The sequence below is a fragment of the Macrobrachium nipponense genome, chromosome 2, assembly GCF_015104395.2.
Source record: "Macrobrachium nipponense isolate FS-2020 chromosome 2, ASM1510439v2, whole genome shotgun sequence".
Lineage (NCBI taxonomy): Eukaryota > Metazoa > Arthropoda > Malacostraca > Decapoda > Palaemonidae > Macrobrachium > Macrobrachium nipponense.
Window position 1 is genome coordinate 107,980,131 of NC_087201.1, and position 21,227 is coordinate 108,001,357.

Genomic DNA, 21,227 nt, shown 5'->3' on the forward strand with positions numbered 1-21,227 from the left:
AACCATCCAAATTACAAAGAAGAAGGTCCACAGAGCTGTCAATGTTAATCAGGAGCCGGTAGAAGTCCAATTGAGAGGTGTGACGTCGTTATACCTATCTACTGGAAGTGGTCGGTAGTGGTTACCTACACTAGCGATGGCAGCGCCACCGCGAAATTTGAAGTTTGGTCTGCCGTGAATAGGAATCCCACAGTTGAATAATTGCTTGGTAAGACTGAATGCTGTCTTCCTAATACAATCCCCTAAGAATTATTGCATTTATTGGTCACCATACTTTTTATAATGCTTCCATTAATTGCCAAGCCTCTCTCCACTCACCTTTCTTCACTTCTATGTAGCTTTCTCCATTATTGTAATAAACTATAAGAACTAACAGCTTCACTTTGATGGACAAACATTTATCACTGTCTTTGCTCTAATGTTCAGCTATGATTTTGGTACTCTCAGACTTTGTAATGCCATCTAACTGTTTGTATTGCTACGCTCAGCAGATGCCTTTTCAAGAGCTAGAAGCACATGGTATAGCCTCCTCCTTTACCTCAAGTGCTTTTCCTGTATAACTGTCTCACTAAAAAATACCTTTATTGTTGACTTCTATTGCACAAAATCAAACTCACTGACATTTGTGGATTTTTAGAATTTTTCTCTGCTTTTCTTCCACAATGTTCCCAATATTTTCACATCCCTTTTGTATATTACCTCTCCCCACTCCTCTGGGCCCAATTTTTCTTATATTATGATCAACTCATCCACAGCTAATCATCAACTGCCCACTTTTGGCTTGATACTTGAACAGAAAATTAAAAAGATGATATCAACATCAAGTAGCTCTACCTTTTGGTATGAAACTCGACATTCCAGAGCACTCGCTTGATGTTAAGTGCAAGTTCACTCAGTGCTCCAAGTTAACAATTACAATAAGCCTATGATACTTGACTTACCAACAATCATTGTTGGAAGAATATTTTTCTTAATTCTATTTCTAATAAACAAGTTTTAATTTTACAAAAGTCTATTATGCACAACTCAAATGTAACTTACTTTATGAATCTATCCTACTACACAATTTCTCATTTACTCAACAAATTTCTTATTTCTTGCAAGTATACTCAACATAATAGAATTAGAATATCAATGGTAGAAATCGAGGCATTAATTATTGTGAATTAAACAATAACAACATGCTATCAATTATAAATTTAATCCTTACACCTTGAAAATTCCACCCTTACAAACTTCCTGACTTGCAGGAAAATTCAATCACTTTCTATACCCACTACTTTCTGAAATGAATTTCAAAGCCTTATATCCATACATACCCATATTAAACCAAATTCATACTGTATTTCAAAATAAAAGCAGAGCACAAACATTTCTATGTAGATATCACAAGTGAATCATGGAAAACTCACCCCTCTCTTATATATAGTTGAAAAGTGATTATTGCGGAAAAGTACTGCAATTTCTTCCTTTCCCAGTGAGGAGCCAAGCTCAAACAAACCATGGATGGTTAATTGAGACCCACTGTTGGCCATAAACTCTTCACAAAGCATAGCTGCAAAACAATTTATACAACCTTTTAAAACTGAGTAAAGAGACAGATGTTTTGTATGAAAAATGTTATACAGAATTATTCACATAAAATAATTATTCATGAGAATGAACAGTACGAAACATTTTATAATAAATTTAATTATTTCCATACTGTTGGCTTTTTAAGGCTAACCACAAAATCTGAATTACCAAAATTAAGTCAATCCTTGATAGCTATTATTCTACTTGATTGATTATTCTCCTTGCATACTATAACTACCTTTGCAATACAGTTGTTAAAAATGTACTCTACTAAAGTATCATAACTACTTTTATTAATGATTTGCAATTACATACATTTAAAATTAGTTCTCCATGATTATAATACACAACTGAATACAAAACAAGCAATGTTAAATATGTAACAGTTTAAAATAAAATTAATTTGTCTAAAAACCCTTCATTTTAAAACAGAAATTTGCCATTTCGTACAAATTATGGTTCCCAGGTGCTTTTGTGCCACTCAAAACTGAAAAAAATGGCAATCAGACACTAATACAGGCGGCCCGCGTTTAACAGCGCAATCGCTCAACGGCGAATCGGTTTTACGGCTGTCGTCAAAAATATTCATTAAAAAAATAAGGCAATTTAAGGTATTTTTATGGCACAGTTTTCAGTCAACAGTGCCGCTAGCGCCGTTATGTCTAACGAGTACATACATTTGTAGGAATACCGTTCAGAAATTGTATTGAGTTATTACATAGGTATTAGGGTAAAATATATGCCTCTGACACTGTTCTAAGCCGAAAATATCAAGTTGAGTGCAAATTTAGCTATGGATGTGTCGATTTATAAATGTTCATGCTTTTAAGTTTTTATTTCTGCACATAAATATGATACAAAGGCAGCTTCTGAAACTGCCCTTCACGTTATCAAATATGATGTTTTTTCATGCTCATTCTTGTAAGCCGCCGTCTGACGCTCTTCCGAAAATATAGTTAAAAAAAGTGCAAATTCAGCGATCGATGTGTCGATTTTATAAATGTTCATGATTTAATGTTTAAAATGTGTATGCAAATGTATTATGTATAGGGTACTTTCAATTCTGTGCAGAAATATGATACTAAGGCAGCTTTAGAAACTGCCCTTCACGTTATCACATACGATGTTTTTTCATGTTCATTCTTGTAAGCAGCTGCCTGCCACTCTTCCAAAAATATCGGGTTAAAAAGAGTGCAAATTTAGCGATTGATGTGCCGATTTTATAAATGTTCATGCTCTTATGTTTAAAATGTGTATGAAAATATATTTGGTATAGGGTATTTTTATTTTTGTACATAAATATGATACAAATTCAGGCAGTTTTTGTAGCTACCCTCCACGTTGTCAGAGATGTTTTTTCATGTTCATTCTTGTTTGCCACTGTTCCGAAAAATGCATGGTGTTATTTTATTAATTATGTTTTTTTTGTGTTTTTTGTTTGTATAGTGTTTACGTTGCATGGAACAAGTGGTTATTCAGCAACGGGACCAACGGCTTTACGTGACTTCCGAACCACGCTGAGAGTGAACTTCTATCACCAGAAATACACATCTCTCACTCCTCAATGGAATGGCCGAGAATCAAACCTGCAACCACCGAGGTGGGACGTTAATACCATACCAATCACGCCACCGAGGCAATTTTTTATTAATTATGCATCTTTTCCATAAATCCTTTGAAAATTTATACATTACTTCACTGTATCCAATAATATTGTATGTATTCTCATATTATTGTATTCCAAAATACTACGGCAAATCTAAGCTGGTATTCCGCGGAGCGGCCAATGTTTTGGTTTCAAATCAGCTGATGGCGAACACGAGTTTGTTTCGCCATATTTAATGCAATTCTGAGCAAATTTTCTTGCTTCTAGTTGCCGTAAACGAATATCTAGATACTCGACTTATATGAGACAAGGTTATTTTTCCTTATACGACGTGTTTTTAGGTGGAAATATGAATTGAATATGTCTCGTTGTGATTGTGAACTTTTTTTCCGTTAACAGATTACCTTGGCGGCACGTTTATTGCGTAAAAAAATTATGTGATTCCGTTCGCAAATTTCCTTTATATCATCGTAATATGAACTTACATTATTAATCTTATATCAGCGTGAAACCAACAGTAAAATGTGTTCTTTCAAGCCCATTAGTTTTTATTAAAATTATTTTTCATTAGTTTTTATTAAAATTATTTTTATCTCAATTTTATCTACGGTTGTGTTTGATGGCATACGTTTACTGGAGTTTTATCCTTGTTGCCAAAGCACGATAATAGTCATTAGCAGCTTGAACAGTTTTCTCAGCTTCAGTTATAACTAGGTTTAACTTTAACAGTAAGGCAGTCCCCGGGTTACGACAGGGGTTCTGTTTTTGAGACGTGTTGTAACCCGAAAATCGTCGTAAGCCGGAACATCATCAAAAATACTAAGAAAACCTTAGTTTTAATGCTTTGAAAGCATTCAGAACTATGTAAACTGCATCATTATTGCATTTTTCATCAAAAAAACCTTCAAATATTGATTATTTTGCATTTTTTGTGTCATATTTCTTGAGTCAGATGAGCGTTGGAGGCGTCGTAACCCTGGAAATAATTTCTGATAAATATAATGAAAAGAGCTTTAACCTCAGAACGTCGTAAGCCGAACCCATCGTAACCCGGGGACTGCCTGTATATTTCCCGATAGATCTTTGATCTATAGCAAATAAAGTTATTACATTAAGATATCTCAGTTCTATTCTACATAACGTCATTTATAACAACTACGGTTATAGTGTACTATAGTACGATGATTGAAATACAAGCCAAACGGATGTTATCGAATTCTGTTGTACTTAGGAAAAAAAAAAAAAATAGTCGTTTCACGTTTATGCAACATTTATGCGACGAGTATAACATTAAAACCATACTTTCATCATTCTCTTGTGTTGTTTTTGAACTTATGTAACTAGAAGATGGGATAAAGTTAGGCTACTGTAATTTGGTCTCTCTTAAAATCAGATTATCGTAAGACAAATTATCGTAACTTCAACACTACAGCTACCTGTACACTGTATAAAACCTTATTATATCTTTACATACTCTAGACACCCAAAGGATTAAAGCTAGGCTTTTTTCACTTTACAGTATTTATAATACTATAATGTACTGTACAGTAAATTCTATAGATCTATACTGCATAAATATAATTTTACTTATTGCGCCATCACTGGATTAAGGCGCCGTTTGACTGGTCTAGGGCGCTGTTAACTGGTCTAGAATTTCGAAAGAAGTTGTGCGGCAGCTGTAGGCTTTAAAATCACTTAGCGTCAAAAATCACTTAGCGTCGACGGCCAGGAACGGAACCCCTGCTGCTAACCAAGGGCCGCCTGTATTGAGTTGTGTGGGCAAATTCCAAGGTCTCAAGTCACTAATTGTCCTGTCTGATCCATGAACTGTGAGATGTTAGTTGGGATGGGAGGTGGGAACTCACACTGTAACTAAAGGGTAAGCACAAAAACAAAAATCCACTTGTTTCATCCCAATTCATTACAGTAACTGTAAGTCTGAATCTCAATTAGAATGGGAGGGATAAAAGTTGCTAAAAACTCTGGACTTGGCTATTTGAGATTTGCAAGTCCACACGAAAGCACCTTGCAACTGACCTCAATCATCAAAAACTAAGTCTCTCAAATGTACAGCTGAGAGTTACAGCCATCAGACAGAAACCCTGTATGTTGAGATAACTTGAGAATGTTCTTGTTTAATAAGTTACATAAGTGTTTCAACCTACACAATAAGGTTTTGGACATTTTCAAAGTAAAATATCACCGTTTTTGTCCATTTTTAATGGTTATGGATGAGCAAGGACAGCCAGCCAGAGCATGTATGGGATTAGGTGCATCTTGTATGTGTGGTTCCAAGCTGAAACAAAGGGCAAATGGCCAATTTATCCATAGCTTTCGGTCAGTACACAAGTCCGCTAAATTGCCCCTTGTTTCTTTGCATTTTTATTAGCAATTCTAGTGCAATTATGTCAACATGAAGCCTGCCTCTCTATCACTGACCTTTTTTCCTGACCAAAGCCCTGCATCTTTCCTAGACCTACCTGTAAGATATAAAAGCTGTCACACCATTAGGTGTAATCCTTGGAGGAGACCAAATCTGACCTACCTCCTCCTCCTCCTCCCCTTCCCTTTCCCAATCTCACCACCTCTTTCATTTTCTATTAGTCTTGCCACATTAGGAGTGTCCTTATTAGGGTTAATTCTTTAAACTTGCTGAACCAGATAGTACTGTGACAGACCACACAACTGCTCTAACTGCCATCTCAAATCTGCGACTGGCCACTGCCAATTAATTATCCAATTAACTTTACAGTTATAAGCCAAACTGATGCTCCTATGATGCCATCAGAACCAAAGTCCAAAGGAAGATTTCTGATGCTGTTACCTTATCTACTCAGAGGAAAGCAGCTACACAAATGTGTAAAACAAAAAGATGTACAACACTGGATAACAACAAGCATAACAGATATTAGAATGTGTAGAACAAAATGATGTTCCAAAAAAATAACAACAGCCAGAACATCACATGTAAAAAGACACCAAGTAAAGGGTAGTCCAACAAATAACTTCTGACATATCACATGCTGCCAATTAGGTAGAAATTACTGACAGGAATCATAAACAAGAAGCTGTAAACCTGCCAAGAGGAACAAAAACCATGCCTAAGGAACATATAAGATGCTGCAGAAACTGCAAAAAATTGGAGAGTAGTCATTTTGCTCACTTCCAAGCCGGATGATTTCAGTTGTGTTTGTGTGTTTGTATTTTGCCATAGAGTCCTCAGAGTCTTCACGGTCTCGTCAACACGTGCCCGAGCATTCAGGGATTTCTGTGCTCCAGGTTTTTGTTTTGTTTGTTTTTTGTTTGTATGGTGCTTTTACGTTGCATGGAAACAGTGGTTATTCACCAACAGGACCAACGGCTTTACGTGACTTCCGAACCACGTCGAGAGTGAACTTCTATTACCAGAAATACACATCTCTTATTCCTCAGTGGAGTGGCCGAGAATCGAACCCACGACCACTGAGGTGGGACCCTAATACCATACCAACCACGCCGCTGAGGCGCTGCTCCAGGTTTTTGGCTTCTTTGATTACAGCTCCAGGTTTCTGGTTTCTTTGATTACAGATCCCCATACAATATGCAGTAGGTGCCAATCTAATTAGTATTATACTATTACTAATCCCTGTCCGGAATGTCGTACCTGGCCTAAGTCGCAGAGGAGAGAACATTGCAGAGTTTCTAATTGTCCTTCTTGGGAGGGTTTTTCTTCTCGTCAGGACGATTCAGCTTCACCCTCTTCCGGGAACACTCCCCTTCTACAGATGTACCTCTGGGTCCTTCCTTTTCTTCCATCGATTCGTCATTTGAAGTATTGGGAGTTGTACAGGATGATGTTTTCTTTAATGTAGCCTCATCTCCCTCAGGTGATAATGTCCTTCCTGTGAGGGAAGAGGCTAGTCCATCTGTTTCTTTAGTTTCAGATTCAGATTCATCCAAGATGGCAGCTGTATGGGTGTTGCTAAGCCTATGGGGTTCACCCTCCTTGGATGGCCTATTATCACCTCTATAGCAGTCCCGCCTCCACCAGGTCTTCTGTACGTTGGCTCTCATGTGCTGCCCCCTTGCGGGACGCCTATGTCATTGTCGACGCTTGGGTTGCCTCTATCGCACCTCCAGTGAGGCCATCAACCAGTGCTGGCTTTAGAGATGTCATGACGTCACACCAAGCATTCTCTCAGCCTATGATGTCAGCTGTGATGGCGTCGCTTCCTCCAGTCATTGTGACATCCCAATGCCACTGTAACATCTTCACCTTCCCTTGCTGAGCTATTGGAGGCATTGTTTCAAACTGTGTTCAAGAGGCTGAACTCTGTTTTTCGGGAGAAGTTTTCTGATGTTTCTGTGAAGAAGTCATAAACGGAGTGATTCTTCCCCTACTACTTCTCGCACGAGATGTTGTAGAGGGGGAAGTTCCGCTCTTTCTCCTGCTTCTTCTCCATCACCGCCTCGCCCTATATCTCTTAAGCATAGTGAAGATGAGTTGTTGTTATTATTATTATAAAGGATTATTTTATCCAGACCTCTGAGCCTAACAACAGCTCTTCTTGGGCTGGTTTTCAGGAATTAATCCTGAAAAAAAAAAAAATTTTTAGGAAACCGGTTTTACTTAGGAACATGATGATCCTATTAAATAAAAAATTTCTGCCTTAAGCAAGAATGCCTTTTGATGTTGTTTCAAAAATATAAGATTCTTTTATGTTCCAAATTGGGCAATCAACTAATAAGTGTTGGACAGTCATTGATGTCTGGCATGTACTACATTTCATTGGGTCTGGATGTGGATTTCACATCAAATGACCATGTGAAAATCTTTAACTCTTTCTTTTTGAGATAATGACATCCATGAATGAACTTAAATTTTTATATTGCTCAGTTTGTTTGTAGTTGGCACTGATGTCCAATCTGTTTGCCAGTCTTGATATATTAAAGGCTTAAAAGAGATTATCGGATCTGATACTGGGTCATGTATCATTGTTGATGGAATAGCGCAAGCTAATTTGGCAGCTGTATCTGCTTTTTCGTTTCCTTCAATTCCCACATGTGCTGGAATCCAACATATTTTTATTAATAATAATAAAGTTGATGTATTTTTATTTGGATTTCTTGTACAAGGCAATTTGGAGACTTGTACTTGTTTATAGCATCAATAGCACTTTGTGAGTCACTGAAAAATTGTTCTCTACTCAGATATTATGTTAAGTGCTATCCGTTTGGCTGTAAGTTCAGCATTGCATACTGATGATACTGGTGAAAGACTTATCTTGACTAATTTATCTTTTGAGAATGCTGAAGCTCCAACTCATGTTGTTTTCCAATCCATCTGTATAGATCATAAGCTGATCTCCTTTTGTTCAGATGTGTTCTAATGAATGTTGGTAGTACATCTCTGTGCTTGTCATATTTCTTTTTAGATGATGTGATAGATCAGTACATAGTATTCTATTGTTGGGTAGAAAATTGGTGTAATATTATGTGACTTCATTAAATATTTGGTTCTTTGTGGGAAAGAGTTAGCACTATGGTTTTCCAATCTTTGATTATAATTCAGAAAGCAGGTAGCAGAGGGAGATGTTTTTGCTTGAAGGGAAAGGTCCTATGCATAGTTATCAAGTTGCGGTGATATTTTAGGGGTAATATACCTGCTTCTACTAACAGGGAGTTTATAAGGGATTATCAAAATGCTCCCGTGCACAAACATATTCCTTCATGATTTAATGCATCTAGTGTTTTTAATGAGGCAGATGAATAAATTGGGCAACAATAATCTATTATGAATAGTACTGTTGCTTTGTATAACATAAGCATGGTGTTACATCCAGTTCCCCATTTGGTATGTGATAGTTTATTCAATATGTCAAAGATGAGTTGTTGGCAGCAACTTAAAACAAATAACTCACCTCTGTTAATAAAGAGCCTGAAAAGTATAAGGAGGGATCACCAGACAAGGTAAAATATGCAAAAACAAAAAAAAGTATGACCAGTACCATAGACCAACTTAGGATGTAACTGACATGACAGTTGGCAATGGCTGACTAGGGGAGAGCTTGAGGACAGTGATGGCATCAGAAGACCTAGCTCTATATACACAATATGAATGGAATAAAAAAGATGGCCAAATAATATCATTTATGTCACAAATGCACAAAGAATATGAAGACCATCACTAGTTCAATATGAATATAAGAGACAGAAGACAATTACAAAGGCCTTGCATTGGAAGATCTGCTGAGAGAGCAGCCTACCTGAGTGATACAACAATATACCCATAAATGTGATGAAAAACAAAAACACTCAAGGCCCGCTGGGACTATAATATAAGGAATGACCTTATAATACAGATTTGAAGACTACACCCAATATATTGGTAAATAATGAAACCTAAAACGTCTCTCTTACAAACATAACTACAGTGGTCCCCTGTATTTGCGGGGGATGCGTACCAAACCCCCCCCCCCCCCCCCCCCCCGTGAATAATTAGAACCCGTGAATAATTGGAACCCCTATAAAAACGCTAAAAACAGCCTATTTTGTTAGTTAAAACTCAAGAAAAACCCACAAAAATTATTCATACTTGGTTTTTTTTAACAGTTTTATCACAAAAAAGGGATTTTGACAAAGGAAAAATCTATTTCTGGGCAGTGACCTGTGTCACCCAGTGAAATAGTTCTTATAGCACTCATTTCTAAGGTATAAATATTGCTAAATATACAAGAGAAAAAAGCTATATGGTTATGCCATAGTTTCCTGGCTCGCTCACCCTTATTTAAGGGTGTCGGTATGGAAACTGGGGCGTGTGAAACCACTATCAGAGGTCCCCTGCCATTTAGCCTCTTCCTTTCTCAATATCCCTCATCTACAGAGGAGCCGTTCCAGGCCATCTACTGCCCGCTACTGCTACAACTAGCGTCTTGTTTATCATTCTGTAGATAGCACCCAAGCTTGGCCCAGTTAGGGTGTGAAAGACAGAGGGTGGGTTTCACTGGGAGACACGGGTCACTGCCCAGAAATAGATTTTTCCTTTGTCAAAATCCCTTTTCTGGGCCTAACCTGTGTCTCTCCGTGAAATAGTAACAGAGAAGTGGCCCCACCAGCTTGGAAATCTAGAGTAAACCAGTTACTGGAAGGAAAAATAAAATTATATAATAACTTCTAAGGTACTTTTTAATGAAAGTTTCTTAATTCTACAAGTTCAATAAAGTTCCTTAATTCTACTGAGATTTTAATAATATCCTTAAATCTACAGTCCTTACTTAAATAATTAGGGTTGTACAACGCAAATCTGATAGGATTAGATGAATCCCACACCCCGATACAGGAAATTTATATACATATATATACAATTAGACATCCATATGTACAATTAAGAGTGATTATAAGTGCAGTCCAGGTGAAATCAAGGTCAATTTGTGCAACCCGGTAAACAACCAAAGCAAAGGTCAAGAATGCTAGCGAGGCAGGTAGGAGAGAAAGAGCTAAGGATAGATATAGCCTATTAAGACTAGTTATTAACTATGCTAGGCAGTGTCAGGGAAAACTATGTTCCCTGCTGCCACTGCCGGGAATTTAAGGGCCTCTAAGTATTTTAGGTAGTGGCGTTTAAATACTGTCGGCGACTTCCAGCCTGTATACTTTTTTGAGATTGTCAAAGTTCATATGATGAAAGTAATTAACTGAAGTAGCTACTGCTCTGATATCATGTACATGCGGAAACGATTCCGGATTGGCCTGTTTAATAAAATAGAGAATTTGTTGTCCGATTCCTTTTACGGAGATGGTCCCACCATTCTCCCTAATGAATAAAGGGCCTGAGGATTTCTTGGCAGTTCTGTTTAGATAAGCTCTTAAGTGTGTTTACTGGACATAGAGATAGGTCCTGCGGAAGTGGGACAATCTTCCATGGGGACCATCTATTTTGTGGATCCTCATTTTTAGCCAAGAACTGACGATCTGGCAAAATCAGTACTTCTCCGGATGAGAGGAATTCAATGTGATCTGGTTCTCTGGAAAGGGCCGACAGTTCAGATATTCTGGCTCCTGATGCTAGACTTACTAAAAATAACGTTTTCCTGAGAAGGGTTATATAAGAATATGATTTATTGACAGTGTCTGAAGCTAGCTTAAGTACATCGTTTAAAAACCAGGAGACCGTCTGAGGTCTATTTACTGGTCTAAGTCTACCACAAGCTCTGGGAATAGAAGAAAAATACAAATCTGTCAGATCAATATTAAATCCAAATTGAAATATTTTCTTTAATGTAGATTTGGTTGTAGTAATAGTACTAGCTGCTAGGCCTTTTTCGAACAGGGTTCTGAAAAAGGTAATTGCCAGATTTGTAGTCATGGTTTGTACCTTTGCGTCTTTCAAAAAGGTGGCTAGCTTCTTCACTGCTGAATCGTATTGACGCAGTGTAGATTCTCGTTTGTCTGATTCCAGGAACAGGATGTTTTGAGGATCAATGTTGGCATCTTTTTCCGCCGCAAACTTCATGAAGTCCATAAAGTTAGGGCTTTCTGAATTCCCGAGGAATCGGACACAGTCCGCTTTTGTACCAACTGCGTCAGTCTGGGATTGGGGATCCGCCGGGGCCGGAGTCCCAAATCCACTAGTAGTGGGAACTAATTGTTCTTGGGCCAGTTGGGAGCTACTAGTGCAACCTGTCCTTTGAAAGATCTGAGTTTGTTCAGAACTTTCAGTAGTAGGTTTATCGGGGGGAATAGATAAATTTTCTTCCAAGTATTCCAGTCTATTGCCATAGTGTCCGTGGCATATGCCAGAGGGTCCAGATTGGGAGCCACATAACATGTCAGTTTGTGGTTTGATTCTGTGGCAAAAAGGTCTACTTGAAGCCCTGGCACTGTTGGCAGATCCATTTGAATGATTTTCCATCTAGAGACCATTCTGATTCCAGCGGAGTTGTCCTTGACAATGCGTCTGCCACTACATTCCTTACTCCCGCTAGGTGAGTGGCTGACAGGTGCCATTGGTTCCTTGCCGCTAAGGCAAATATCGCTATCATTACGTGATTTATATGGCTCGATTTGGAGCTGCCTCTGTTTATACAGTGGACTACCACCGCACTGTCTAGTACTAATTTGAAATGGATTTTCTTTGCTGGCGAGAGTTTCTTCAGGGTCAGAAACACTGCCATGGCCTCCAGTACATTGATATGCAGCTGGCGGAATATTAATGACCAAGTCCCTTGTACTTTTTTGTACTGGGAGTATCCCCCCAGCCGCTTAGGGAGGCATCCGTGTGAACTACCAGGGCTGGGGGAGGAAACTGTAATGGTATTGATTTTGCCAGGCTCTTGACTTCTGTCCAGGGACGGAGTTTCTTCCGTAGGATCGGCGGAATCCAGGATACTTTGTCCCAAGATTTCCTGTTTGTTCTGGATTGCCAGACCCTGTTTATATCCTTTAGTTTGGCTTTCAATAGTACGTCCATAACTGATGCAAATTGGAGTGAACCTAGAATCCTTTCTTGGTCCCGCCGGGATGTCTGTTTGCCCTTGAGGAATTGTCTTGTAGCCCTTGCTATTTCTCTGCGTTTCGCTGGCAGAGTTGATAAGTTGTATGCGTTAAGGTCCTATTGTATCCCCAACCACTGAAAGCGTGGTGCCAGAGTCAGCCGGGATTTGTCCCTGTTTATCTGGAATCCCAGGTATTCCAGAAAACTTATCACTTTGGCTGTTGCTTTGCAGCATTCTTCGGCGTACAGGGCCCAAATGAGCCAATCGTCTAGATAGGCTATTAGCATTATCCCTTGAGTCCTTAATTCTTGGACCACTGTTTCTGCTATCTTTGTAAATATTCTGGGCGCTATGTTGAGCCCGAATGGCATTACTTTGAAGGCATAGGCCTTCTTTCCTAGTCTGAAGCCTAGGAAGGGGCGGAAGTGTCTTGCTACTGGGACATGATAGTAGGCATCTGTAAGATCTATAGAGGTGGTGATGGCCCCACAGGGAAGTAAGGTCCGCACCTGCGAGACGGTCAGCATACGGAACTTGTCGCAATGAATGAATGAGTTTAGATGGGACAAGTCTAGGATTATTCTTAGCTTGTGTGAGCCTTTCTTTGGAACGCTGAACAAGTGCCCTTGAAATTTTAAATGTCTGACTTCTGACACTACTTTCTTCCGAAGCAGGTTTTGGGTGTATTCTATCAAGTCCGCCGTTGGTTCCTGGTAAAATATGGTTGATGGAGGAGGCCCTTCTTTCCAACTCCATCCCAGACCTTTTGTTACAATACTGTGGGCCCAAGTGCTGAACCTCCAATGGTTCCAGAATAGGTACAGCCTCCCTCCTCACTGGTTGGCAGATGGGCGACTTCCCCGGCCTCCCCGGAAGCCTTTGCCTCGGCCAGAAGCTCTTCCGCCACCCCTGTGCCAGAAAGCTCCTCTAGTTCGGCTACCTCTGGCAAACCTATTGTACCCTTGAAAGGCCCCTTGGGTTTCAAAGGTAGCATTGAAGGCTGGGGAGGTAGAGAAAGAGGTTGAGCTTTGGGGCTGCTGAGTGGGTTGACTCAGTAGCACAAATTGCTGTTGCGGTTGTGCTTTCGAGGTGGAGGGCTGGTTCATCTGGGCCACCGGGACAGCTTGGACCACCGCTTGAGGCTGAGTGGTCTGGAAGGGCTGGAACTTCCTTGTCTGATTCTTGTCCCTAGAATGCGTCCTAGAGGACTCAAACTTCTTCTTTGTAATGAGTCCCCAGCCTATCCTCAGGCTCTGGTTAACTCTGGCTGCCTCCCCGAGAACCTCGTTAACGACGGACTCAGGGAATAGCTTCGATCCCCAGATCGAGGATTTGATGAGCTTATTAGGCTCATGCCGGATGGAAGCATCCGACAAGACGTGCTTCCTGCAGTTCCGTCTGGCCACTGCAAAGTCATAAAGATCACACTGTACAGTGTGAAGGTATGACTTTGTTAGAATCTTAAACAGTGGCTCATCCGCATAAACCACGGACGTCATCTCTGTCATGGTGGCGGAGTTGAGGGACTTGCTCAGCCTGCACCTCGCGTCATACTCAGCTTTGACTAAGGTGTCAAGGAGTCTAGGTAGCCGCTCACTAAACTGTGTTGTAGCACAGTCTGGGCTAAGCTTACCCACCGAGAAAGTTGCAGGAGCGTCGACCCAACACTCCGTGCCTCCGGGGAGCTGAAGGGAAGGTAAATCTGTCTCCCGGAGTTGCGGCATAGGCTTATCTTCCGTGGCCGCTTGTAGCGTTAGCTCGGCCACTTTGGAGAGGCATGGAGTAGGAGTGTTATCACTCACTATGAACATTGTAAAGGGGCTTTTGTGGGGTGTCAACTTTGTGTTGACACACTCCCACTCTGTCAAGTTTCGGACCCAGGCTTGTTGGGCCTGGTCCCTAGGGAAGATGACGGTCTCCTTCGGGACCTTATCTTCCCTTATCATTGCCTCTTCCGTTAACCTGGCATAGCCCATGAAGGGGAACTGGAGATCCAGTGGGTAAAACTCAAAGTCGCCCAACCGCCAGGTTCCACATCCCTCTATTGTAAGCATACCCTCCGACAACAGGGCGTATGCTGCTGGCCTCCAAGGGTTATTGTTCTTAAATGGGGGCAGCTTTGAGGAGTCCGGCATTGACAGGGGTTGTCTAGCCTGCCCGGACTGAGGTTGTCCCGCCGCCAGGTTTTCCTGGATACCCGCCACAAGGGTCTCCTTCATCATCCTCTCCGTCAGGGACTGGATGGATTGTCCCGACGCCTCAAGACTGGAGGACAGTTGAGACATAATCTCTTGGAACTTGGTTTGTACCAAGTTCCCCATCTGCTCCATCATTATAGAGGAGAAAGCCGCCAGGTCAAAGCTAGGTTCCTGGGGTCTAGCTTTCGTGACTCTCGCTCTCGACCCGTTGAGGGGGAGTAGCTCTTGCCGAGTCCGCCACGGGTTTGGAAGCCGATGGCGTACTGGCGCTGCTAGTCTTAGTTTTTGGCTTTGGCAAGGACTTCTTAATAGCTGTTAAGGTGCTTGTACTTTTCACCTTAGGGATCACCGAGCCTGACTTAGGTCTAACAGACTGAGGCTTTCCGGTGAATCCCTGGAAAGAAGAAGAACTGGAAGATTGAGATGGGCTAAAGGACAAGCCTTTAGCCCCTAAGCTACCTGCCTCAACAACATTCTTACCTGTGCCCTGGTTGTCAACAACCATGGGCTCGTGGTCCAAGTTCATGGCCGCCACGTCTCCCAACACTTCCTCGCCGAAACCCTCCGTGTCTTCCAGCAGAGCCGTGGTCTCCGCCCGGATCCTGGCAATGATAGGGCCCAGCCACCTCTGCCTCTACAGCTGCCGACCTCTTCGCTCCGGGGTAGATGAGTGAGGCCATCTCCTCGGACAGCATGTAGGGCTGCTTGGCCTTGACATTCCTGCCAAAGCCACCGACCCAGGCCTTCAGGGTTGTCAGAGCCGTATCCTTGACGGGTTGAGGGTTCTGTAAGAGATAGTTATCTCAATCACTAACCTAGATACTACTTCCTTAGTCTAACATGTATCAATATGATTTTTATCCAATATAATTCTCAATGTATCATTCTGAGAGTGGTACGTACCGTCTCAGAAGTGAGATCACTCACAAGCCCGTAGCAAATCTCGCACCCCACACCAACAGGGATCCCACCAGGACCGCACACCCTGCATGAGATCGGCAGACCTCATGCCCGCACGGCTCTTGCAGTACGGCCGTACACGCCGTCTCCAAGCAATGCACCATCTGTAAGTTGATTGATACATGAGCATCACTATTTGGACCCACCGGAGATGTATCCGGTGGGGCATGCATCGTAACTCTACTATCACCGGAGTCAATGGAGAGCGTGTCTAATACTAGGATGTTATAAATACTTGTATCTCACTAGCTCTGGGGCCCAGTTCTTGTTCTTGTCATAAAATCAAGGTTTAGGCCTGGTACAAACAGAGCAGGGGAAGGATGAACCTGGCCTGACTCCGCTGGCACCGGAGACACGTAATCTAGTCTAATAAGATTGAGTCTCAAGCCCATTCTCCGTCCTCACCGGAGTGCGGTATGGAGTAAAAAACCAAGAAGATTGAAACCAGACGAGGGAGCTAGTGATAAAAATCATGGTACTTCGGTTTTGAATACCCTGAAGAATAATACGATAAATTTATCTTAATTAAGTAATTAAAAATACTAATACCTATACATGCGCGTAAGAAAACTGCTCTATCCGTTGTGCAACCTTCCTTGCGCAGTATCCCCTTTCACCTAGCTATCTTCTATCTCCGGGTCCGACTACATGAGAGCAGATCAGGGAAATCGATAAACCTTAGCCTGTATCTGATCAAATAAGGGATTGTAGCTATTCGCATAGCTGATGCCTTCTGGTCAGAGGGGTGGCCCACACGCGATCAGTTGGCACTACTACCGACCAGGTGGGCAACCACGCAGTAGACTTGGCCCAACTGAACAGGAGCAGGAGGCCCATAGGCCCACTATAACATGCAATACGCACAAAATAACACATATTTCAATATCACCAGGATAAAATGAAATACAACTCGTCCTGACGCGGGAGAAAAAGGGAGTGAGAGGGAGGGAGGGAGGGAGGGAGAGAGAGGGAGGGAGGGAGAGAGAGAGAGAGAGGGAGGAGATAATGAGTCCTCTCGAGCGGCTGCCTAACCTTCGCAAATCGTAACGATCTTATCAGGTTGGTCAGGAAGGCTCTGAGCAACTAGCCTAACTCGCCAAATCAGCTTTTATAACCGACCTGGCTAGGAAGACCAGGGTGGCTCACGGACCGTTATGTATAGGCTACAGTAAGGGCCGAAGCCCTCCCACGTAAAGACAAGAAGTCTCTTATTTAAGAGGCTAATATACTAAGTAAAATATAATACAGCATCCATCCAATTCATTGGATGGAAGACAACATAAAGGATGTATAACAGGAATCCCAGGCCTAGGCTACCTTCCGAGAGCATGCGGCTCGGCTCGGTAGACTAGTATCCCCCACGTACGGACATAAAATATAATCATCAGGAAAAATATATATATCTATATATATAGATATATAATTATTATATATATATATATATAGGTATATAAAATACTAACTGAAAAACTGCTAATCTATCCAAAAAAGGTGACTTCAATTCGTATGGGAGACCAATTGGGTGCCGATATGAGCGTAAACATACGCGGGTAGCGATGCACGAATGTCTGACCTGGGAGCGGCGTCATGCCAGCTCCCGCTCATTACTGATATAAATACTATGTATATAATGATCATTGCTACCCTAAAACATGAATACATATTAGTGCAGCACTCAACTTGGATGCAGCAGTTTCCTGATGTTCAGCCATCTTCAATAAAGGGAAATTCGCACGAAAACACAGCAAAAGATACAACACGTGTAAGCGTTAGCAGTGCTATCGATGGAATGATAAACAAGACGCTAGTTGTAGCAGTAGCGGGCAGTAGATGGCCTGGAACGGCTCCTCTGTAGACGAGGGATATTGACAAAAGAAAAGGCTAAATGGCAGGGGACCTCTGATAGTGGTTTCACACACCCCAGTTTCCATACCGACACCCTTAAATAAGGGTAAGCGAGCCAGGAAACTCTGGCATAACCATATAGCTTTTTTCTCTTGTATATTTAGCAATATTTATACGTACCTTAGAAATGAGTGCTATAGGAACTATTTCACGAAGCGACACAGGTTAGGCCCAGAAAGTGCATTTCATGATGAAATTGATAAAAAAAAACAGGAATTTGAGATATTTCTCATAGAAAAATACAGCAAATGTGCAAATTTTCCGCAAATAATGCAAGGAAACGTTCCCGAGAGAAATCCGCGAATGTGTGAGTCCACGAATCTGGAGAACGCGAATACGGGGGGTCCACTGTATTGTATAACAGTACATATATCTAAAGAAGAAAATATGGAGATTATGGAAAGATGATGAAGTATTACTTATTATCCTAGTAGACTTTAGGGGGAACCTGTAAAACCTTCAACCATACTTGCTCCAGCAAAGCATACTGCTGGCCACAGCAAGGATAATTAAGTGTGATTTGAGTCATATGAACACAGGGTAGTGGATCACATCCTCAGGGGTCAGGTTGCAGCCTAGATCTAGACTAAGAGATACCAACCTAGCGAGGTAGTGAGAGAAAATAATAATCTTTCTAGTAGACCCCATGTTGACAACACAAGTCACAGTAACTATGAGGTGAAAAAAACAGTGTCTGGAGGCGTTAAAGATGACTGACTGGGTTGTGATGAAAGTGAGTTCATGTAAACAAATTAGCTGTACAGGCAGTCCCCGGGTTACGACGGAGGTTCCGTTCTTGAGACACGTCATAAGCTGAAAATCGTCGTAAGCCAGAACATCATCAAAAAAACAAGAAAACCTTACTTTTAATGCTTGGGGTGCATTGAAAACTATGTAAACTGCATTCTTATTGCATTTTACATAAAAAAACTTCAAATATTGATTATTTTGCATTTTTGGTGTCATATTTCATCTGCCAGATGAGCGTTGTAGGCATCTTAACTTCGGAATACCGTAAGCCGAACCCGTCGTAACCCCGGGGACTGCCTGTATATAATTATATATACATTAGCTTATTTTGATGGATACAGACAGTTACCAGGACCTGTATATAGTGGGTGGCTGAATTTGTGTATGTCTAATTAGTTGATAGGAATAAACTGATTTTTCTCACTTGCTTCAATCACCATTCAGTTGTATTTGGGAGTAAAAAAAATACTTCTTGAGATAAATATTCACTGAGCAATTTTTTCTCCAAAATTATACTCACAAATTTTTAGATCCAGGAATCTTAAGACAATTATCTGCATTGAAAAGGCTGTAAATATTTATTAGAGGTGAATTTACTTTGAAATTGTCTTTCCTTTTCTATTAATTTTGCATCAGGTGAGCTTAACAAAACTGGACATTTCAGTTGTTCCCCTTTGTAGAGCCATTTAGTAAATTGGTTTCTTAAACCAATTTAAATAAAAATTATTTGTCTAGAATAGACTCCTGCCTTCTTGAGGTGGTCCATCAAAAGAGGTACAATACTGCTAAACCATCTGTCTGTGTCCTCACAGTGAGCTAACTATATAGTGACTAAGTCTAACAACTGGGCAAACTTTAGGTTTGGCTCAGTTTTCACAAAAAAAAACCTCAAGTAAAAGAATATGACATGAATGTTCACGTGGCAAGACTTAATTTCTGTACTTGGCACTCCGAGTTGACAGCATTCTAATGGCAATGAAACAGCTGACTAAGAAGTTTTGGCACGGGTCACAGAATCTTTGCCAAACGCCACACAAATGTACCAGGTACAGTGGTACCTCGAGATACGAAATTAATCCGTTCCAAGGCGGCCTTCGTATCATGAGTTTTTTGTATCTTGAACCGCATTTTACATGTAATATGGCTAATCCGTTCCAAGCCCTCCAAAATCACCCCAGTAAATTTCATAATAAAGCTAAATTGACCTATAAACAATGAAATACTACAACAATTTGGACCATTCAATACCTAACTTAATAAATACTGCTAATATGTACTACATAGTAGCTGTAAATAAAGTGTATTAGTGTACATGGTATACAAGAAATACTGTACGTACATACGAACGTATGTAGTAAAATGTAGAACCTTACCTTTCGAGTGAGGCTATCTCCGAAAGTGGCGACAGAGGAGGAGGACAAACGGCAGATACGTACACTTAACTTTACGAAACACAAAAAAATTTCAGGAAAACATAAACTAAACTTTACGTAGAACATTAACAAAACTGTAACACTTAACTTTAGTGCCGTGGTGATGAGTTTCACTCGCCCCAGAACTATACCGACACCTTTTATATGAAGGTGAGCGAGCTGGAATATTCTGGCAGGTCCAATTTAGCAGTTCTCTGGTATTTTAGCAATATCTTACCTTAGAAATAGTGCTGAAGGAACCTATTTCACTTGGCGACACAGCTTCCTCGCCCAGAAATAGATTTTTCCTACGTCAAATTCCCCTTTTTTTTTTCTTTTCTTTTCTAATTTTTTTTTTTACTTTTTTATACTTTACGTTTTTTTACAAAATTTCAATTTCTTCACCACTTTCAACTTACTATTTTTTCGTAGTATCAATTGGATCTTCCTTTTTGCTTACTCCTACTAAAGGCCTCTTTAAAAAATAACTATCCAAGGAAGAGCTTTTCACAATGTTCCTGAAACGACTCAGGCAAACGTCATCGAACTGTGCAAGCATACGACCTGTGTAAGCCTTTTCGGGAGTGTCTCTTTTCTACGAATGATTGCACATTATGAAATGCAGCTAGAGCATCCTTAATTTCTGCCGTTGTTATAGAGTCGTCGTTCTCCTCCTCGCCGCTGCTAGAGAACTCTTCTTGAACGACGTTAAGTTGCATGGCCTCCAACTCCTTCAGGTCATCTGTCGTAAGCTCCTCTTGGTGCTCCTCGAGAAGGTCATTGATGTCATCCTCGTTGACAACCAGCCGCATGGACTTGCCGAGTGCAACAATCTCATCAAGATCTGGTTGCAAAACAGTTTCAGGATCATCAACTGTTCCTGAATCTGCAGCACCAGCTTCGCCCACGTCGAATCCCTCAAAGTCTCGGGCGGATACGGCATCAGGCCAGAGTTTCCTCCAAAAGGAATTCAAGGTTCGCCACAAAACCTCCTGCCAAGCTTGGTTGATGAGTCGGATGCATATCACAACATCGAAATGCTCCTTCCAAAATTCACGAAAGGTGAGGTTTGTGGTATCGGTGATGTCAAAACCTCTCTTGAAAAGATGTTTCGTATACAGCTTCTTGAAGTTCGATATCACTTGCTGGTCCATGTGCTGGAGGAGAGGGGTGATGTTAGGCGGAAGATAAAGAACCTTGATAAACGAATACTCCGCTAGGATATCTTCCTCGAGGCAAGGAGGGTGAGCAGGGGCATTGTCCAACACCAGCAGACATTTCAGAGGGAGGCGCTTCTTTTCCAAGAATTTCTTCACTGACGGGCCGAAACACAGATTTACCCACTCGG

At 41.1% G+C, this 21,227-nt stretch overlaps 1 protein-coding gene across 2 annotated transcripts in view; it reads right to left on the reverse strand.

The window, feature by feature from the left end:
• The window catches only part of LOC135220895 (ubiquitin carboxyl-terminal hydrolase MINDY-2-like), a gene marked incomplete at its 3' end in the record, with an annotated part of 112,734 nt that overhangs the window by 56,593 nt on the left and 34,914 nt on the right, over window positions 1-21,227 (reverse strand). For both annotated transcript variants that reach the window (XM_064258509.1, XM_064258508.1), the window contains 1 exon segment: window positions 1,413-1,555. In XM_064258509.1, coding sequence (XP_064114579.1) covers window positions 1,413-1,555 — 143 coding nt within the window.